This window comes from Lutjanus erythropterus, chromosome 9, assembly GCF_056507025.1.
Source record: "Lutjanus erythropterus isolate fLutEry1 chromosome 9, fLutEry1.hap2, whole genome shotgun sequence".
In the NCBI taxonomy this organism is placed as follows: Eukaryota; Metazoa; Chordata; class Actinopteri; order Lutjaniformes; family Lutjanidae; genus Lutjanus; species Lutjanus erythropterus.
This window is the reverse complement of record NC_139325.1, coordinates 14,637,636-14,653,691: the sequence shown is the minus strand read 5'-3', so window position 1 is coordinate 14,653,691 and position 16,056 is coordinate 14,637,636. Positions and strand designations below refer to the sequence as shown.

The window sequence follows — 16,056 nt, the reverse complement described above, 5'->3', positions numbered from 1 at the left end:
TGGAAATAAGATAGCCCAAAAAAATCTGTTGTAACAAATAAAATTTTTTCTTACCCATACAAATACAGTACCAGTAGACATTTTTCTCAGCAGACATAGATATGAAATAGTAAATACAGTTGTTACCAATGATACTACATAGGATCCCTTTCCATTTAGAGTAGCAGAACCTTTCCAGTGAGCCAAAATGCACAACAGCACAACCCTGACTCTGTCTGACCTGAATGGAACGTAAGCTTTATTAGAGGAGATGGCAAAAAATACACACATTCTTTACTCAAGAAGTAGTGCAGATCGGTGTGTCAAAAACTCCCTCCCTCTGAAGGACACTTCTACTAGCTGTTTCTATGCAAAGTTAAATGAACCTCACCTTTTCTCCATGGTTGAGACTCCCTCTTGGCCTGTTCTGTCTGGTTACATCTTTTAATATATTTTTTATCTTGTTGTGTCTTTTACGTAGTTTTTGTATTGTTACTTTTGTGTGTGATATGGACATGATGATGGACATCAAGGAATCGTCTTTTCTATGTGTTATTGTCTCATCCATTTCGATTGTAATCGATCTTGATGTTGAGAAGGCAGTGTATGATGATGTGCGATAAAAATAATCAATAACTCTCCTAAAATGCATTAAAGCTTGTTTTGAAAATGTAAGGAGTAGAAAGTACAGGTATTTGTGTAAAACTGTAGAGAGTAAACGTAAAAGTTGCCAGGAAAAAAAATAATTAAAGTAACAAAGTATTATTATATTATTGTTATCTTCTTATATATATTTGTTATTTTCCACTAGGACTGGGTATCATTCAAAGATGTTCAAAACCGGTATTGACACCAGTACCTTGACTTCTATACTGAGTCCTTAACGATACCTTTTTCCATATCAATTTCATAAAATCCATTACAACAAAAAGAAAATTACATTACGTTCTAAGACCTGCCAGCAGCTGGAGAAACTGCTTTTTAATCTGGACACTTTAATTAACCTGGATTACAAGACAAAAATGAAGAAATGGATGGAATATTTGTACAATATTAAACTATATACAAATATAAACAACTATAAATAAGCTCATACTTAAACAGCAGCCAGCCCTGGCCTTACCATCAACTTCAGGTGTTTCTCTCCTTTGACCTGTCAGTCTGTAAACGTAACATGTCTGCCGTCAGAAAGACACTCTGCCTTGCTCCCAGTTATTTATCCCAACAGTGGCAAGGATTATGTACCAGGACATCCATCTGACTGGGCATTGAAGTGAACGGATTCACTGTTGAGTTAACAGGGTCACTACACTGGCTAGTTAATAAGCCAGATTTAGTTCACTGAGTGATCACTGGTGCAGATAAGTAGCTGGCTCTACAAAAATAAACAATGATCCCCCTCTCTGTCTCGTTTTCCCTGCATGCCACAACCACATGTAACATCAGATGGTGAGTCACCAGCATTGTTAGATCTTTGTACAAGCAGCCTTTTTGTGCTTTTGTGCTCACTTACTCCATAGGTATCGAAATTTGGTGCTGAATGACAAAGATTTTTCGAATGCTCGATAGGCTCAAAGCAATTTGGTCTGTGCCAGTAAAGAACTGGAGTTTGGTACCTATTCCTACTTGCCACCTCTGTTACAGGTATCATAGGTAACACTTGTGGTTAATCCACTATTTAATGTCAAAACACCTACTGTGAAAAAGGTCTATTATAATGATTTGTTACTTATATTTGATATTGATAATAATCCCCATGGGAAACATTAGTCTGTTCTCTTGCTCCCTTAAAGAAACTCTGAGTGGACATTCTGCCAAAGACAGCAGTATGATAGCTGGAGAGGATTAACTGTCTTGCTCAAGGACACTTCATCAGGTTGGGACACATGCCAAAAATTTGAACCCTGCTTGTCTGGATGAAGAACGGTCTCTCTGAAAACTAGGCCACCCTGCATGCATGATTATTATACATGGGCTGTTGGTGGCCTTATCATTTGAGATGTAGACACAACTCGGGCTGCATTAGAAGAATAAGGTCTCGCTGCCGGCAGCATTCCTCTGACAGTCTGTATATGTCAGAATTCAGAACTATACAAGGTTGTTGATTTCTTACACAGCAAAACGCCACAGAAGCACCCTACTGTAGGATGTGGCCTGACACCATTGGCAAATTTTCATCCAAAGGTCGTAAAAGGTTAAAAAATGAATTCTAATCAGGAAATCTATAGATGCTAATTACAGAGCATGCCCGGGTACACACACGCACACACACACTAACACACACACTCACAAACTAAATTTCATGAATATTCATGGCTGCATAAGTTATGCTTCACTTCAGCGAACAGCAGGCAAACATTTAGCCAGAATGCTCATGAAGCAGACCCTCTCTCTCTTTCTCCCTTCTTCTACATTACTATCTCTCTCTCCCTCACTTCCTCACCCTGTCTCCCCGCCCTCTCCATCAACCCTGCTCACTCAGCATCACCATCTGTCTCATCTCCTCTCTCCCTCTCCCTCCCTAAGCCTCCCATCTCCACCTCTCTCTCTATTACTCTATTCCTTGGTCTCTGCATGGGGGGCCCATTATTTCCATACACAACCTCCCCACCCCACCTCTTCCCCCACTGTCTCCTCAGTCCTGAGGATACTGACCCACATGGTATGCTTTGATGATCATTCCCATCACGCATCACCCTCTACCTGCATGACCTCGTTGTCTCTTAATTATCCTCCTCTGATCGGCGCAGCCTGAGGCATGGTCTACCTTGAGCCTGCTCCCTTTCTGACCGACAAATCACTCCTCACATGTTACTTTATGCACACTTAAGAGCGGCTTAGCACTTCTGATCTCATCACTGACTGCCTGTCATGCTGTCTTTCACTTCCTACCCCTCCTACTTTAACAACTCCACCCCCCACATTTTCAGCATCATCACTCCTCCCTTCTACCTCCTCCACACAATCCATCTCTTTTAAAACCTTCCCTACCCATCCTGTCTACACATCTACCACCCCTGCCTCCTACAGACAGAAACCCTCAAATGCCTTCACACCTGAGAACGAGATGTTGAATCCCTGCAGCGATATGGAGAAGTCAGAAATGAAGCGTAGCTGGGCCTTGAAGTTCCCATACAGGCCTGCGTTAACTGGCGCAGGCCTCTCTGAGCCGGTGAGTCGAGCCAGTGGCTGGGCAAAGCTGCCGTTTTCTGTTATCAGAAGGTAGTCATGGTGATCCTCCAGGTGGAAGTAATGGAAAGTGAATTGGACACCTTAGAGGAGAAAATAAATAAGAAAGGTTTTCAGGAAAATATGAAGAATCACTGGAAAAAAATATATATTTAGATATGTATATGTATGTATGTATGTATGTATGTATGTATGTATAATATGTGATGCATACATTTGACATTTTCATGTCAATACTAACCCAGAAAGGTTAAGAAATTGATTTGCTGTTTACATTGCACAGTCTGAAATTTAATGCAATGACCTCACACTGAATGTGACTGTTTTACTTTTAAATTTTAGCTATAATTTCAAATGTCATTATCATGATTAAAAACTGGCTGTATTAATTTAGGTTTAGCTTGCAGAAACATCCATCTGCACAGTGCATTTTCCATCCATTAAATAATTTAAAAAGCGTAAAAAAAAAAGATTAATAGCAATTTCAAAAAGCAAAGTGAATAACTTACAGTGGAAACTAAAAAAGGGAAAATGTTTGACTTGCAGAGCTGTCCCTTTTTTAAACTATGCAACTGAAGAAGCAAGACCTTTCCACCAGTTTATGAGCTTTAGTCAGTTTTCATGAGTAGAGAGAACATAATCGATGATAGAAAAGAGCTACAGGAGCAGAAAAAAATCCATAAAGTGTGTTCATGTGGGTCAAAATGATTGTACAATTTCTATCAACAAACTATCATTTAACTTTTAGCTTGGAAAACAAGATCAGAGTCTGTACAACCTTCTTATATTTCACACTGTATCTCAAACGCAATAACAACATCTTTATTCCATCCGTGATGGCCACTTGGCTGCTTTTCAGTACAATAAGCGCTGCCATTTTAAGGCCATCTGTTGAATCTGTTCAAATATGACTCTATAATGTCCTCCACAATGTTTGGCTCACTTGATATAGAAAGTCCCAAATGGCCATAAAATGGATAACAAAATGAAATGATTGATTGTGCTCAGTAAAACAGCAATTATATTACAGAGAGTAAAGGCAAATGATCAATTAATCAAGAGCCCCTTGATAGGACATCTCAATATTTTAATAAAAGCAGTATGGGATGTTGGTAATTACTGAAAGCCATAGTTACATATCTACTTCCTTAACGATGAATTTCTCTCACAGTCAGTAGCCAGAGGATAAAAATACATAAGTTAAATCAGTGGCTGTTTTTACAATATCATTTACAGTGAATTACAATATCAGCAAGAGCTCTGTATATCTCCCCGATGTGACGCCTCTGACACCTGTGTTTCAGGTAGTGCAGATGAAAATCCTATCGATCAATATAATGAAAATAATCATACTATACCACCTAGAGAAATGTGTATCATGTATATTATGTTGGTCATAGACTACAGTGTAATGGTAAAAGTATAGTTTTAGTAAGCTCCGTAACCCAATACCCAGGTGCTGGTACAATCATTATCAACCTTTTCAAACCTTTTCCTTTTTTAGAATCATGGAAACATGCGTGCTTTCTTGGAATTTCAATGCCATCAAGATTTCTTAGCTTTATACAGATGTATCTGCTCAAAGTCAGTGTCTAAATAAGGATACTTGGACTTCATGGCTTTAGTTTTCCTCTGTTATGCTATGTGAATTGTGAGACCATGCCACTCTAAATCATTTTCATCACTTATTCTATAAATTTTATCAAATGTGTTTATATTGGTTATCAAGTGAGGTCTATGTAAAAGTCCCTGGCCTTCCAATTTCATACAGTTTTTCTAATTTGTGTATACAAAATTTGATGATAATTGCCCCCACGCTTAATTCCTTTGACATTTTGATTAACATAGATAAAAGGCTCTGTGTTAAATTTGACTTCAATTAGTCAATTAGCTGGAAGTTTTCATTATATCAAGTTGTTATCAGTGAATCTTAAAGTAAGAAATGAACAGGAAATGCTGTTGTAAGAGACAGAATACATGGTTATTGTTAGAATGATCAAAAAGAAATAAGACAAGGAAAAGATATACGTATATGTACATTTAACATTAATTTTGTCTTACACGACAAGAAAGAGAATTAATGGGGTGTTAAACACAAAGTGGATTTAGTTTTTATGATGTCAATAATTCAAAGTGGGAGGGTTGGAAAGTCCAAAATAATTTTGCTACATGAGTTGATGACTTGTTGTCTGTTAACGTCATGCATATCACATACAGAAATATGATGGACGAGAGTAAATGTTTGGACAATATCTTTGTATTATTCCACATAATCACAGTCAATATCTTTTATATTTTGTATTATCAATAATAATTTCATATCAACTTTTATATCTTCTACATACTCTAGAAGTACTTATATTTATATATATTTTATACTCTGCATTCATGGTTGAATCTAATTCATATCAACATCTGGTAGGATTCAGCTCTGGGGATTAAGAATGTAGCTTTGTGTTATTTCACAACTATACATATACGCACCTACATACTATTCACTATGAATAAAGTTGGGATCTTTTGTTCTGTGCAGATTCTGGGTTGTGTTTTGTCTACTCTGACATATGTGAATAAACCAGCCTAAACTAAGAATCAACATATTGCTTGATTGAGTTCAACTTCCTTTGATTCTAAACTTAGGAAGTCTTCCTCTCAGTACCGTACAAAGAGTGCAATATGGAATTTCATTGGACCTTTTGGAGGAGGCTAATAATACTATGGTAAAAGTACTTGGATAATACATTTAAGTGCAAGGGCAACAAGATAAGTTCAGTGTACGTTTAAAATTAATACAAACTGTCTCTGAGAACTGGTCACTGATCACATTACTGACAGTGAGTGCTGTGATAACAAATGATACATGAATAAAACAGAGATGCCAGAATTCTCTTACCAGATGAACCACTGAAGTGTCAGGGCTGTTAAACAAGCTAGGTGACAAGTTAATAAAATGTGATTTTCTTCTAAAAGTGTAAAATCCTATCCAACTGGTGAGTGTATGAAGCAGCCTACTGTAAAATACTGGTTCAAATGCCTAGAAATGGAAGAGATGATGACAAAGAAGATCAGATTAAACCAAATTTTCCAATACTAGAACATGGTTTTAAAAAGGAATCGCAGAGTAATTTTTTTTAATAAATGAACACCTCAGACTGTAATAATATTCTGGCCTGTTGCCATAGATGAAAACAGAGAGAACATTCAAATTATCTTTGCTCAAGTAAAATATATGCTTGTCGCACTTTTCACTTTATAACAATAAATCCCTGCAATGTTCTTGGAATCTGTAGAAAGGGTGTCACTTTAATTTATCATTTCATAATTTGGCCTTTGTTTGGACTATTGAGTGTCACTGTGGTAAAGACAGGAGTATTAAAATAACCTTTAAAATGCTGTTACCAAAGTGTGTGAATGATTCCCAGGAGTACAAATGTATTCCTTAAATTAAGATATCTGTACTTTAAGGGATCTTAAAACAAAATAATAAGGTATATTTGAAGGCACTGCATGTATACTTTATGTTGAAGAATGTATTATATTTAGATAGCTGGGTTTTCCTACCTTTTCCATGGCTGACTTCTACAGTCCATGTACAGTTTAGAGAGTTGGGATACAGCTCTGGGTAGCCAGGTGATAAGATGATCCCTCCAGGTCCCCTGATATCCCCACCACATGATGCTGAATAGAAAGAGGAGATAATGAATGATAACTGTTGCAGGGGAGAAAAAAATGAAAATTGCAAATGAACCAATAAATCCTTCACCTGAAGACAGAGGAGCGTTTTAAATGAATAATGCATTTGAGTCATATCACATCCTGTCCTGCTATTTTTATGAGTACCTGTAATTCTGCCAACACAATGTTTTTTTTTTCCCTCTCTCACTCTCTCCAAACCTGTTCTACTGCCAGGACAATAAATTATTCATTAATTCAGTTATCCATCCATATTTTCCCCTCTCCTATGGTATCTTAAAGTGAAAGACATTGTCAAAAAACGTGATAATCCATTAAATTTACTTAGGATTCAACAACAACTGACACAAGCATATTTGGCGTATTAGAGCATCTGGCTTTTATTTTTGATTGTGACTTCAAAGTGCTTTTGAATTTCTTCCAAACAGAAACAATCAACCCAGTGATTCGTCCAACTACCTTACAGTCAGGTAGGGAGGATAATCCAGGTGTAACCCACCATGTAGAGCAGTCACAGTCGAGGTGACTGAGTGTTGTCTACAGGAACAACATTTATTGTCACCTCAGTAATATGACTCTCATGCATGTTGATGATTGACACATACTCGACTGCCACAAAGCTCTTTATCTCATCAAAGCACGCTAATGAAATAAATCTCAACCCTTATTGGCTGCTCAGGACTTGGAGGTTAATTCTAGATCCGTCTGAAGGTTAACGGTTTTAATTGGATATTGTTCAAACCTGCAACCGTTTTCTCATGCTGTCATTGTGTTTCAAGTAAAAGGTCATTTCACATAAAGGGCACTGCTTTTTAAATATAGCATTCAGGAAATTTGACAAGCTTTGTTTTTTTCATTCTTTTTTTTTAGGTCTGTGTGTGTGTGTGTGTGTGTGTGTGTGTGTGTGTGTGTGTGTGTGTGTGTGTGTGTGTGTGGTCTTTGGACAGAATGAATAAGAGTGGTGCTACAGCCAAATGCCTGGATGCCTTCCTCAAAACAGCGGTCGTTGACAAATATTAGAAGTAGAACTCTTGTGCATGCACATATTTTCAGAGTAATGAACGTCAGATGATGTTTTGGAGGATCACTGAGATGCCTGAGGCTCCACAGCTGCACACACCCACCCCCTTCTTATCCTCTCTCCTTCCACCCTTGGGCCCTCCAGCGAGCACAACACATCAAGGCCTGAATCCTTACCCACCAACAAAATTATATCAAATATTTTATTAATGAGCCAAAATTACATAAAGTCATTAAAAGTGGATGAGTACGCTTGGCAAACGATCTACTTTAGAGGCTCCATAGGCAGATAGCCAAGGCATTTGGCATCAGTCTGGCACACACCTAGACAAGAAAATGCTTCAAGATATAGAATGAATTTCCATGACAACCACTGGACTAAAGCTGTACAGCACAGCACTGTATCATACGCACGGTATGGTTCTCCCAAACGACCCCTTGCATGTATTTTGTTCGTTATAATCTTTCAACTGAGTGATCCGTGACTAAAAGACATCATTTACGGTTCGCGCACTGCAACAATAATCACCACAATAGTCCTTTGGTGTGCTTCTGAAGAGAACAAAGAGCAAAACTGTACAAACACAGCTGAGCAAGATTATATGTGATAAAACTATCAGGATCATGCTGAACTTCATGCTTTGAAGTTGAGCATAATCTTTCTTCAGTCTAACATGATTTCTAACACGCCATGTAATTTGCTCACACAAGGACTGGGTCTATTTGTTAAACAAGGAGACTTCTGACAAGTGTCTGGTTAGTTAGACCTGCTGTGGGCTACTCATAGTCACTTACAGTTGTGTCATTAAGGTGCGTGATGACCAGGCCATGTATTTTTCTGTTCTGTTTCTTTTTTTTTGAGGTTTAAGAAGAAATACAGCAATGGAAGCAGAACCCAGTAAGCACCCAGTTTCCATTTGCAAAATTAATTTAAAAACCTCTGGCCAGTTATTTGCGGCAGCATCCCAAAAGTATCTGTGACTAAACTGTAACAAACCATGTATACTGTAAGTGAAGGCTGATGTTGTTTATTTTCTCAAAATCCCAGTGAGCTGTTCTGGTGCTGTACAAAATTCAGCCAGTACTTCAAGTCATAACTAGGTCAATTATTCTTTACATTAGTGACAGACCACGCATTTAAGATAACTGACACAAGGATGATAAACCAAAAACATCTGCAGACACATCTGAGGACAGCCTTGTCAGTGTGGCTGCCTTGGAATGACGATAGCTGTCCCCTTTGTGAGTTTTGTGGATGTGGTGAAAAAGGTAGATTCAAGCACTGCACTTTTATGCTCTTATGCATCATGCAGGAAACATTTGCTGAAATTCCCTCAGTCACCATTGTCTTTTCTAAATGTCAACACATCTTGACATTTAGAAGAGACAATGGTGACTGAATGACAGCAGATCTAATCTAAAACTGTTGCTTATCATTATTTACTAGCGTTAAGTATATATTATAATATATAGAATAATGCAGTTGAATAACTTTGCTTCTGACATATGTCCCAGCTCTCCCTTAAATACCAGTCACGTTCTGAAATCTGCAGCATTACCAAATGTATTTTTCTTTTTCACTTATTAATTGAACCTAAAATAACATGTTACCGGCTAAGACAACCATGTACATATATTGGGTCAAAATGTGCATGGAGAAACAGAATTATACATGCCTTTTCTTTGTTTTGGAAATCAATATTATATAATCAGCCATTGGCCATCCTGCTGTCTAAATATCAGTATCAGCATCACCGACTGAAAGAAACCATACTGGTCGACCACTACCTAACATTCATGTTTAAATGCTTCAAGGCCAAGAAGGGTGACCCTTGTATTTTATAGTACTTCAGCTCTAAGGTATTCAAAAGGACCACATCATTCCATACAGTGTCATCCAGAGTCATTTTAAGAACGTAAAAACCATAGTATAAAACAGATCACATGTTTGCTTTAACTCTAAAGAAAATTGTAGTGTCATGAATCATGAGATTGCTGCCTGTGTTGGAATGCAATGTGAAAAATTTAACATTTTGTGTACGTACCATCACAAGTGGGCAGTGGGTGGCTCCAAAAGTGGTTCTTCTCACAAACTAGTGATTCCTCGTGGCTCAGCCTGTATCCTGGGTCACACTGGAAGGACACCGTGGAGCCGATGGACAGGTCATGGCTTAAACGTATGCCATTCACCGGGATGCCAGGATCCATACAGGAGTATGTGTCTAATGTGACCACTAGAGAAATTCAAATTAAACTGTTATTTCTTTAACATCTTTTGAGACAACTAAATTTAAGTACTGTTGTGTTTGTTTCTTTTTAAATACCACGTCCTTTGTTCACAAGCTGCATGGTGCGTTTAGTTTAGTGTTAAACTATGGTCTAATTGTATGTTAATGTGACGGGGAATGATAATTACCAAGTCACACGTCTTCATTGTGACGTGTCATGTGGACTATGTATTAAGTACAGCAAGTGACTGTATGTTTTTCCAGTCTGTTGCACAGCATATCAAATTCTATTCAACTATTTATATGGTAGAGGAGGTCTGCTCTTGCTTATGCAAATACATTATGACTGTTGAACTACAAAGGTATGTTTAAGTCATACAGCAGTGATGAAACATGAAATGGCAATTCTATTTTTGCAAATAGCAAAATTTCTAGGCCACATTCACACACAAAAAAAAGACAGAACCTTTGATGTCATTACAATCATCACAACAAAGGTAGGTCTCAGGTCGCATGCATAATAGAGGAAGAAAGAACGTTTTCAAAGTGTGAGATTTACTTTGACTTTTATTTTGACTTTTAACTTAAAAAATGAATGCTTGCTAATGCTTACTCTAAAGTGAAAAATATACTACATGATGAACAAAACACTGCACAGAAAAAGTGACAGATTTCAGACAACAGCAAAGGCTGTTTTATAAAATTGCACTACTGGGTTGACTTCTGTGATGTTTGACAGTTTCTTTCTGAATAACCTTGATAGAGTTGTCATTTCTCTGGTGCTAAAGAAAATAAGGCTTCATCTTCATGCTATCCTGCTTTTGTTACATTCAAGCAAGTCAGCCACTAAGAGAAGGTCAGATGGCAGAAGGTCTGGGAGGTGAGGAGGAGTACAGGGCAGTATGGGGAGAGAGAACTGACTTCAGGGATACTGCACAAACATACTTTCTCCTGTTCTATGCCTTTGCTGGACCACCACCTCTGGTTTTCATGAAAATATTTTTGTCCACTGGTTTCGCTCCAACAATGAGCTGGTTGCACAATGCTGCCAACTCCCTCTTAATCTTCAGTGATGCAAACTGCAAAAAGATGCCCCCGTTTTTCCCTGTGATTTCCAGGACTGGCATTTGGAAATCCTCCAACTAGGGCTGTTTTTGATGCACTAAAAATATGCTGATTTTAGGCACTGACTGTCAACAACTGTGTAAGCAGCTATCAGGTCATCAATTGATAGACTATTCCAGGCTAGCATTATCAAAACCTGTATTTCTATCTCTTGCATGTGCTGTTAAATTTATTTAAACATTATTTGAACATGTAAGCATTATTGTACGGAAGAAAATGTTTGTGGTCAATCAATTTATCTATCCATCCATATTTACACAGCATCCACGTACAAAGCCAGTAGGATATCACTGAAAACAGACATTTAGGTAAAAGAACACCTGATGAATAACATACCAGAAATGACTTGAGCTACTTGGATCAAATTGTGGCCATACATATATATGTATTTCGGACAATTCAATATATATATTTAAAAAGAAGCGCTAATTCAGAACAGATATTAAAGCTACAAGGTGCAAGTAGCTGTCACCTTCTGTTCTCTCTCAGAGGTGTCCTGGTTCTTGTCCAATTTCTGGTGCTGCAGAAGTTTCAGGTGATTGACCCAGTCAAAGGACTTAGGTATGTCAGCAAATAGTATCCTGTTCACTGTGGGATGTCTGGCATCAGTGACCGTGAGCCCAGCATAAAGTACATTTAAAGGTGCGGCAGACAATGTGAAAATTGCACCTACTGCAGAATCAAACTACACCAGACACACACACTCTCAGCAAGTCAAACAGATATTGTTGAACTAAAAGGGTTCAGTACTTCACTGTAATAAAACTAATTCGTTAGAAGTGTGGTTCTACTGTATGCCCAAAGGAACGCTACTTGTGGCCACGTGCTACAGCCTTATCAACAAAAATGACCCCGTTAACAGTCTAGCACCATGACATTATATGGTTTTTGAGCTATAGATTACAGTTATAAACATTAATGACCTGTATAATGGCCAAGGGTGGCTGATTATTCATGTGCAATAATGGGGCTTTGCCTTTGTACAGCTAGGCCTCTGTAGAAAACTTGTCTTGCTCTACTTGAGTAATACTTGATATTTTTAGTAAGGAAACACGTGCATTTTGTCTGAACATGTTAGAGAAGTAGAGCATTCATTGATCACTGCTGGCACTGGCCTCTAGGGTGAAGGTATTTCATGGATAAAATTACTCAAAAACAAATATAAAAAAATACGAACATACATAAAACACACAGATTGAATACGTGGGCCTGCGTGTGAGCATTCTGTAGTATTTTTTTAGTAATTGATTGGGTCTATGTTGTCCATTACATACAAGGGAGGCAGTGCAGTGTTTCTGTGCTTCAGTTTATTCACAGCATAATTCACAACAGCTCTACTTTGTAAGACCAATTTTACAAATGAACTAGGCTGGGTTTCCCTAAAGCATTTCAGCAATAAGATATGTCCTAAATTGCAATGGAAGAAGCTAATATGATCTTACTGTTATTGCTTTTCAATAGCCTCATCAACAAAAGAGAAATGCACTTGAGAGTGAAACATAATAAGACAAAGGCACTTGTGGTCTGCTTTCAGTCAATAATACAGACATAATAACAAACTCCGTCTTATGAATCACATCTGAGTGACAAGGGTAATGGCACTAGTGCAAACAATCGTGAAAATAGATCACACTATGTCCGGAGAATTTTTCCATTTAATTTTTCAAAGTTTACCACTCCGTGCATAATGATGTGTGAAGAAAAAAGTTAACAACACAACCCCCCCTGAGAGCACAGGATTTTTACCCAGACAGTAGTTATTCACAGTATTCAATTATGTCCCCTGCAAGTTAAAAAGATCTTTTCTCTCTCCCAGATTTTCTTAGTCTGTGCACTTGAAGACAACCTTCCTCCACAAGCTTGCATCTTTGTCTTGCACTGTTGCTCCTGGCAAGGGGCAGTACGGTGCAAGAACATATTTGGAAGGCAAAACAGTAAATCTGTTGTTGACATAAATCCCACAGGTCCATTGTCCACAGTTTACAGCATAATATTAATCAATTAGCAGCGCTGAATGTACGGCAAACTTGATCCTGATGTTTGGCTTGTTTCTCACTTTGAAGTGATTCCCTAACATCTCACACAAAAGGCTTTGCAAACTGGGGGGTTTTCAAACTACTGTGCAACCTGATATAATCATGTGAGGTATTGTTGAGAATTAACATTAGTGATAACATAAGACACACAACAACAGTGTTTACTTTAGTCTTCCTCTAAAATAAGCATTGTTCAAAATTCTCTACTCTCACTCTTGAATTTTTATCACTGAAGCTCAATGAGCCAAGTTATTATGATAATTCTGGTGCTCTCATTAGGTAATCCACCTGAAACAGATCCTCAACACAATTTGGTTTTGACACATGAAGAAACTTTATAGAAGTGTTACAAGAAAGTCAGACTAATTTAAATTTCTTCTTTTTTTTCACATATCTAATTTAATATTACAAAAAAAGTAACCAGAATATCCGTGCACAGTCCTAAAATATTTTGCATTCATAACTCATCTAGTTTCATGTTTTGCAATGCATGCTGGGAATGGAAGTGTACTCTCACCTTCATAGAATATCTTGAAGCCACTGTTTGATCGACTGTTATCGGTGGTGAAAAGCAGATACAGAAAGTTGCTGCTGCTGAACAGGAACTGAGGGACCTGGGTTCCATTAAATGAGCCAATTAGAGGAGAGAGCAGGTTGGGACCGTCGTGCACTTCCAGGAAGTCATAACTGAGCTCTGTTTGAAACCTTAAAAGCAAAGAGGCGGGGAGAGGGAGGCAGAGAGCAGACAATTATTAGTATTCAAAACAATACCTCTGCTTTGACAGATTAAAGAGTTTGAAGCCATTTAGCCTGTTGTGTCCGCAGAGAAAACAGTCTAATTTTGAGGAGATAAATGAGAAGAAATAGCTTTCACAGCCAGTGTTCCAATTATTGCAATAGTATAAGATCAATGAGCTCCTTGGAAATCTGACATAGTATGGATCCGTGGTCAGCCTCAGGTCTCTGCATCATCAAACAAGTGACATCAGCACGAGTCCCAGTATCTCTATCAATACCTTCAGACGTATTCAGCTAAATAAAATTCATGGGTCTTTATGTTATTAATGTGAGGGGCTTAAAATCATATTTCCTACAGTATAATGCCACTATCAACTGCATAAACTAGACATAGAAAAACTTCTCTGCATTTTAGGTAAAGAGGGGCGATGGATTTGGGCTCATTTCACACAAAACTCACAGGGAAAGTGGTTCTTTGTTTCTTTACAAAGAAGCGTGTCAGCACTAAGAAAGCCTTAATTACACAATATGAACATTTTATGGTTTAACTTCTTAATGGTAAGGAATAAAAATCTTAAAGACTTTTTTTCATTGCAGTTCTCTGAGGAAGTGAGCGGGAGCCAGTAAGCAAAATAAAGAATTACTCGAGGCTTTCAACATTTTTGGAAAGTAGGTCCAGGACTGCATTCCACCTCCTCTGGCTTTCTATTTCTAACTCAAAGGCTTCCACAGCTGAGGGTACGCCTTCTGTGCTTGTGCACATGTACAGTACGTGCACAAATTCAGTTTGCGTGTCTGTGTATATATGCAGGTCTGTCTCTGTGTTTGGTATTGTGGTACTCACAGGCAGTACACTATGTGGATATACATACACAAGGGATTGTGAGCCGTCTCAGTTTTTGTCTGTGTCGGTGTGCGAGTGTGTGAGAATGTGTATCTATGTTTCCACGGCTGAGTTGTTGCAGCGCTGTCATACAAACCTGTCAAAGCTGATCTTGATGGAGCTTCCCGGCTCGGCCTCAATGACCCACTCACAACTCAGGGAGTCTTTGTAGTAGCCCGGCCACCCCGGGGATAGGATGACACCAGACGGCCCTGAGTAGTGGCCCCCGCAAGGAGCTGGAGGAGCAGAGAGGTGGGGAAATGGTGTGAGGGAATTGAGGATAAAGATACAAATTGAAGAAATAAATAGATTGAAGATGAGGGAGAGGAGAGAGAAGGGGAGGAAAATATATGGAGAAAAGTTGTTTTTAAGATGATACCACCAAGTAATCTTTTGGTATCCACATGAAAAACACTGAAAGAAAATAAATGTGAGTCACCAAAGGCCTGGAGTTGGAGAATACCTGACACAAGATAAATGTAGCCCAGTTTGGGTGGACTGCATGTTTCACCCACTCACTTTTTTAGCAACAATTCCCATGTTTTTTCTTTCTCTGTTTCCCTTCCTAACTCAACAGCTGGCAATTCTGTTCAACAACCACACGTTTATTAGCTATTCCGTTTCAGTACCTTCACATTTGGGAATGAGTCCGCTCCACATCACCTTGCCTTCCTCCAGATGGCATGTGATGGTGTCAGCCCCCTGTGTCTTGATGAAGCCCTCCTCACAAACCACAGAGATGGAGCTCCCCAGCTGGAAGCTGTCCCCAAAGCGCCTGGCATTCAACGGTATGCCAGGGTCAGGGCACTCATTACGGCCGAAAGCTTGTAATGAGAAGAAAGAGAACAAGATCTAGTGACAAACGCTCTTGTGTGAATGAGAAATAGGGTCTTTGAGGAGAAGGGAGATAAGGGAAATGGATGTAGCTGTCCGTAGCAGAAGAAAAAAAAACTAACAGAGGTCTGCTCTGTACACCTGAGGGTGAGAACAATAGCCCCTGTCTTTAGAGCTTGTTGTGACTTTGCCAAGAGAAAAAGCATTATGGTTGTGTTGTTTTAGGCAATGCAACTCAAGAACCCTTAGCACTCTCTTATATGCTGCTTTTTATTTTGTTAAGGCATGTTAGATTCACTTATGGTGCAATGAAGTAGCATTCATTTGTCTT

At 38.5% G+C, this 16,056-nt stretch overlaps 1 protein-coding gene across 1 annotated transcript in view; it reads right to left on the bottom strand.

The window, feature by feature from the left end:
- Positions 1–16,056, bottom strand: part of LOC146321193 (CUB and sushi domain-containing protein 3-like) — a 184,720-nt gene that overhangs the window by 147,769 nt on the left and 20,895 nt on the right. The window contains exons 11-16 of the mRNA XM_084726245.1: positions 15,521–15,715; positions 14,989–15,127; positions 13,788–13,975; positions 9,927–10,115; positions 6,730–6,846; positions 3,036–3,251 (exon numbers count right to left, since the gene is read on the bottom strand). Of these exons, the coding sequence (XP_084582371.1) occupies positions 3,036–3,251; positions 6,730–6,846; positions 9,927–10,115; positions 13,788–13,975; positions 14,989–15,127; positions 15,521–15,715 (1,044 nt within the window). The remainder of the gene's footprint in view (positions 1–3,035; positions 3,252–6,729; positions 6,847–9,926; positions 10,116–13,787; positions 13,976–14,988; positions 15,128–15,520; positions 15,716–16,056) is intronic.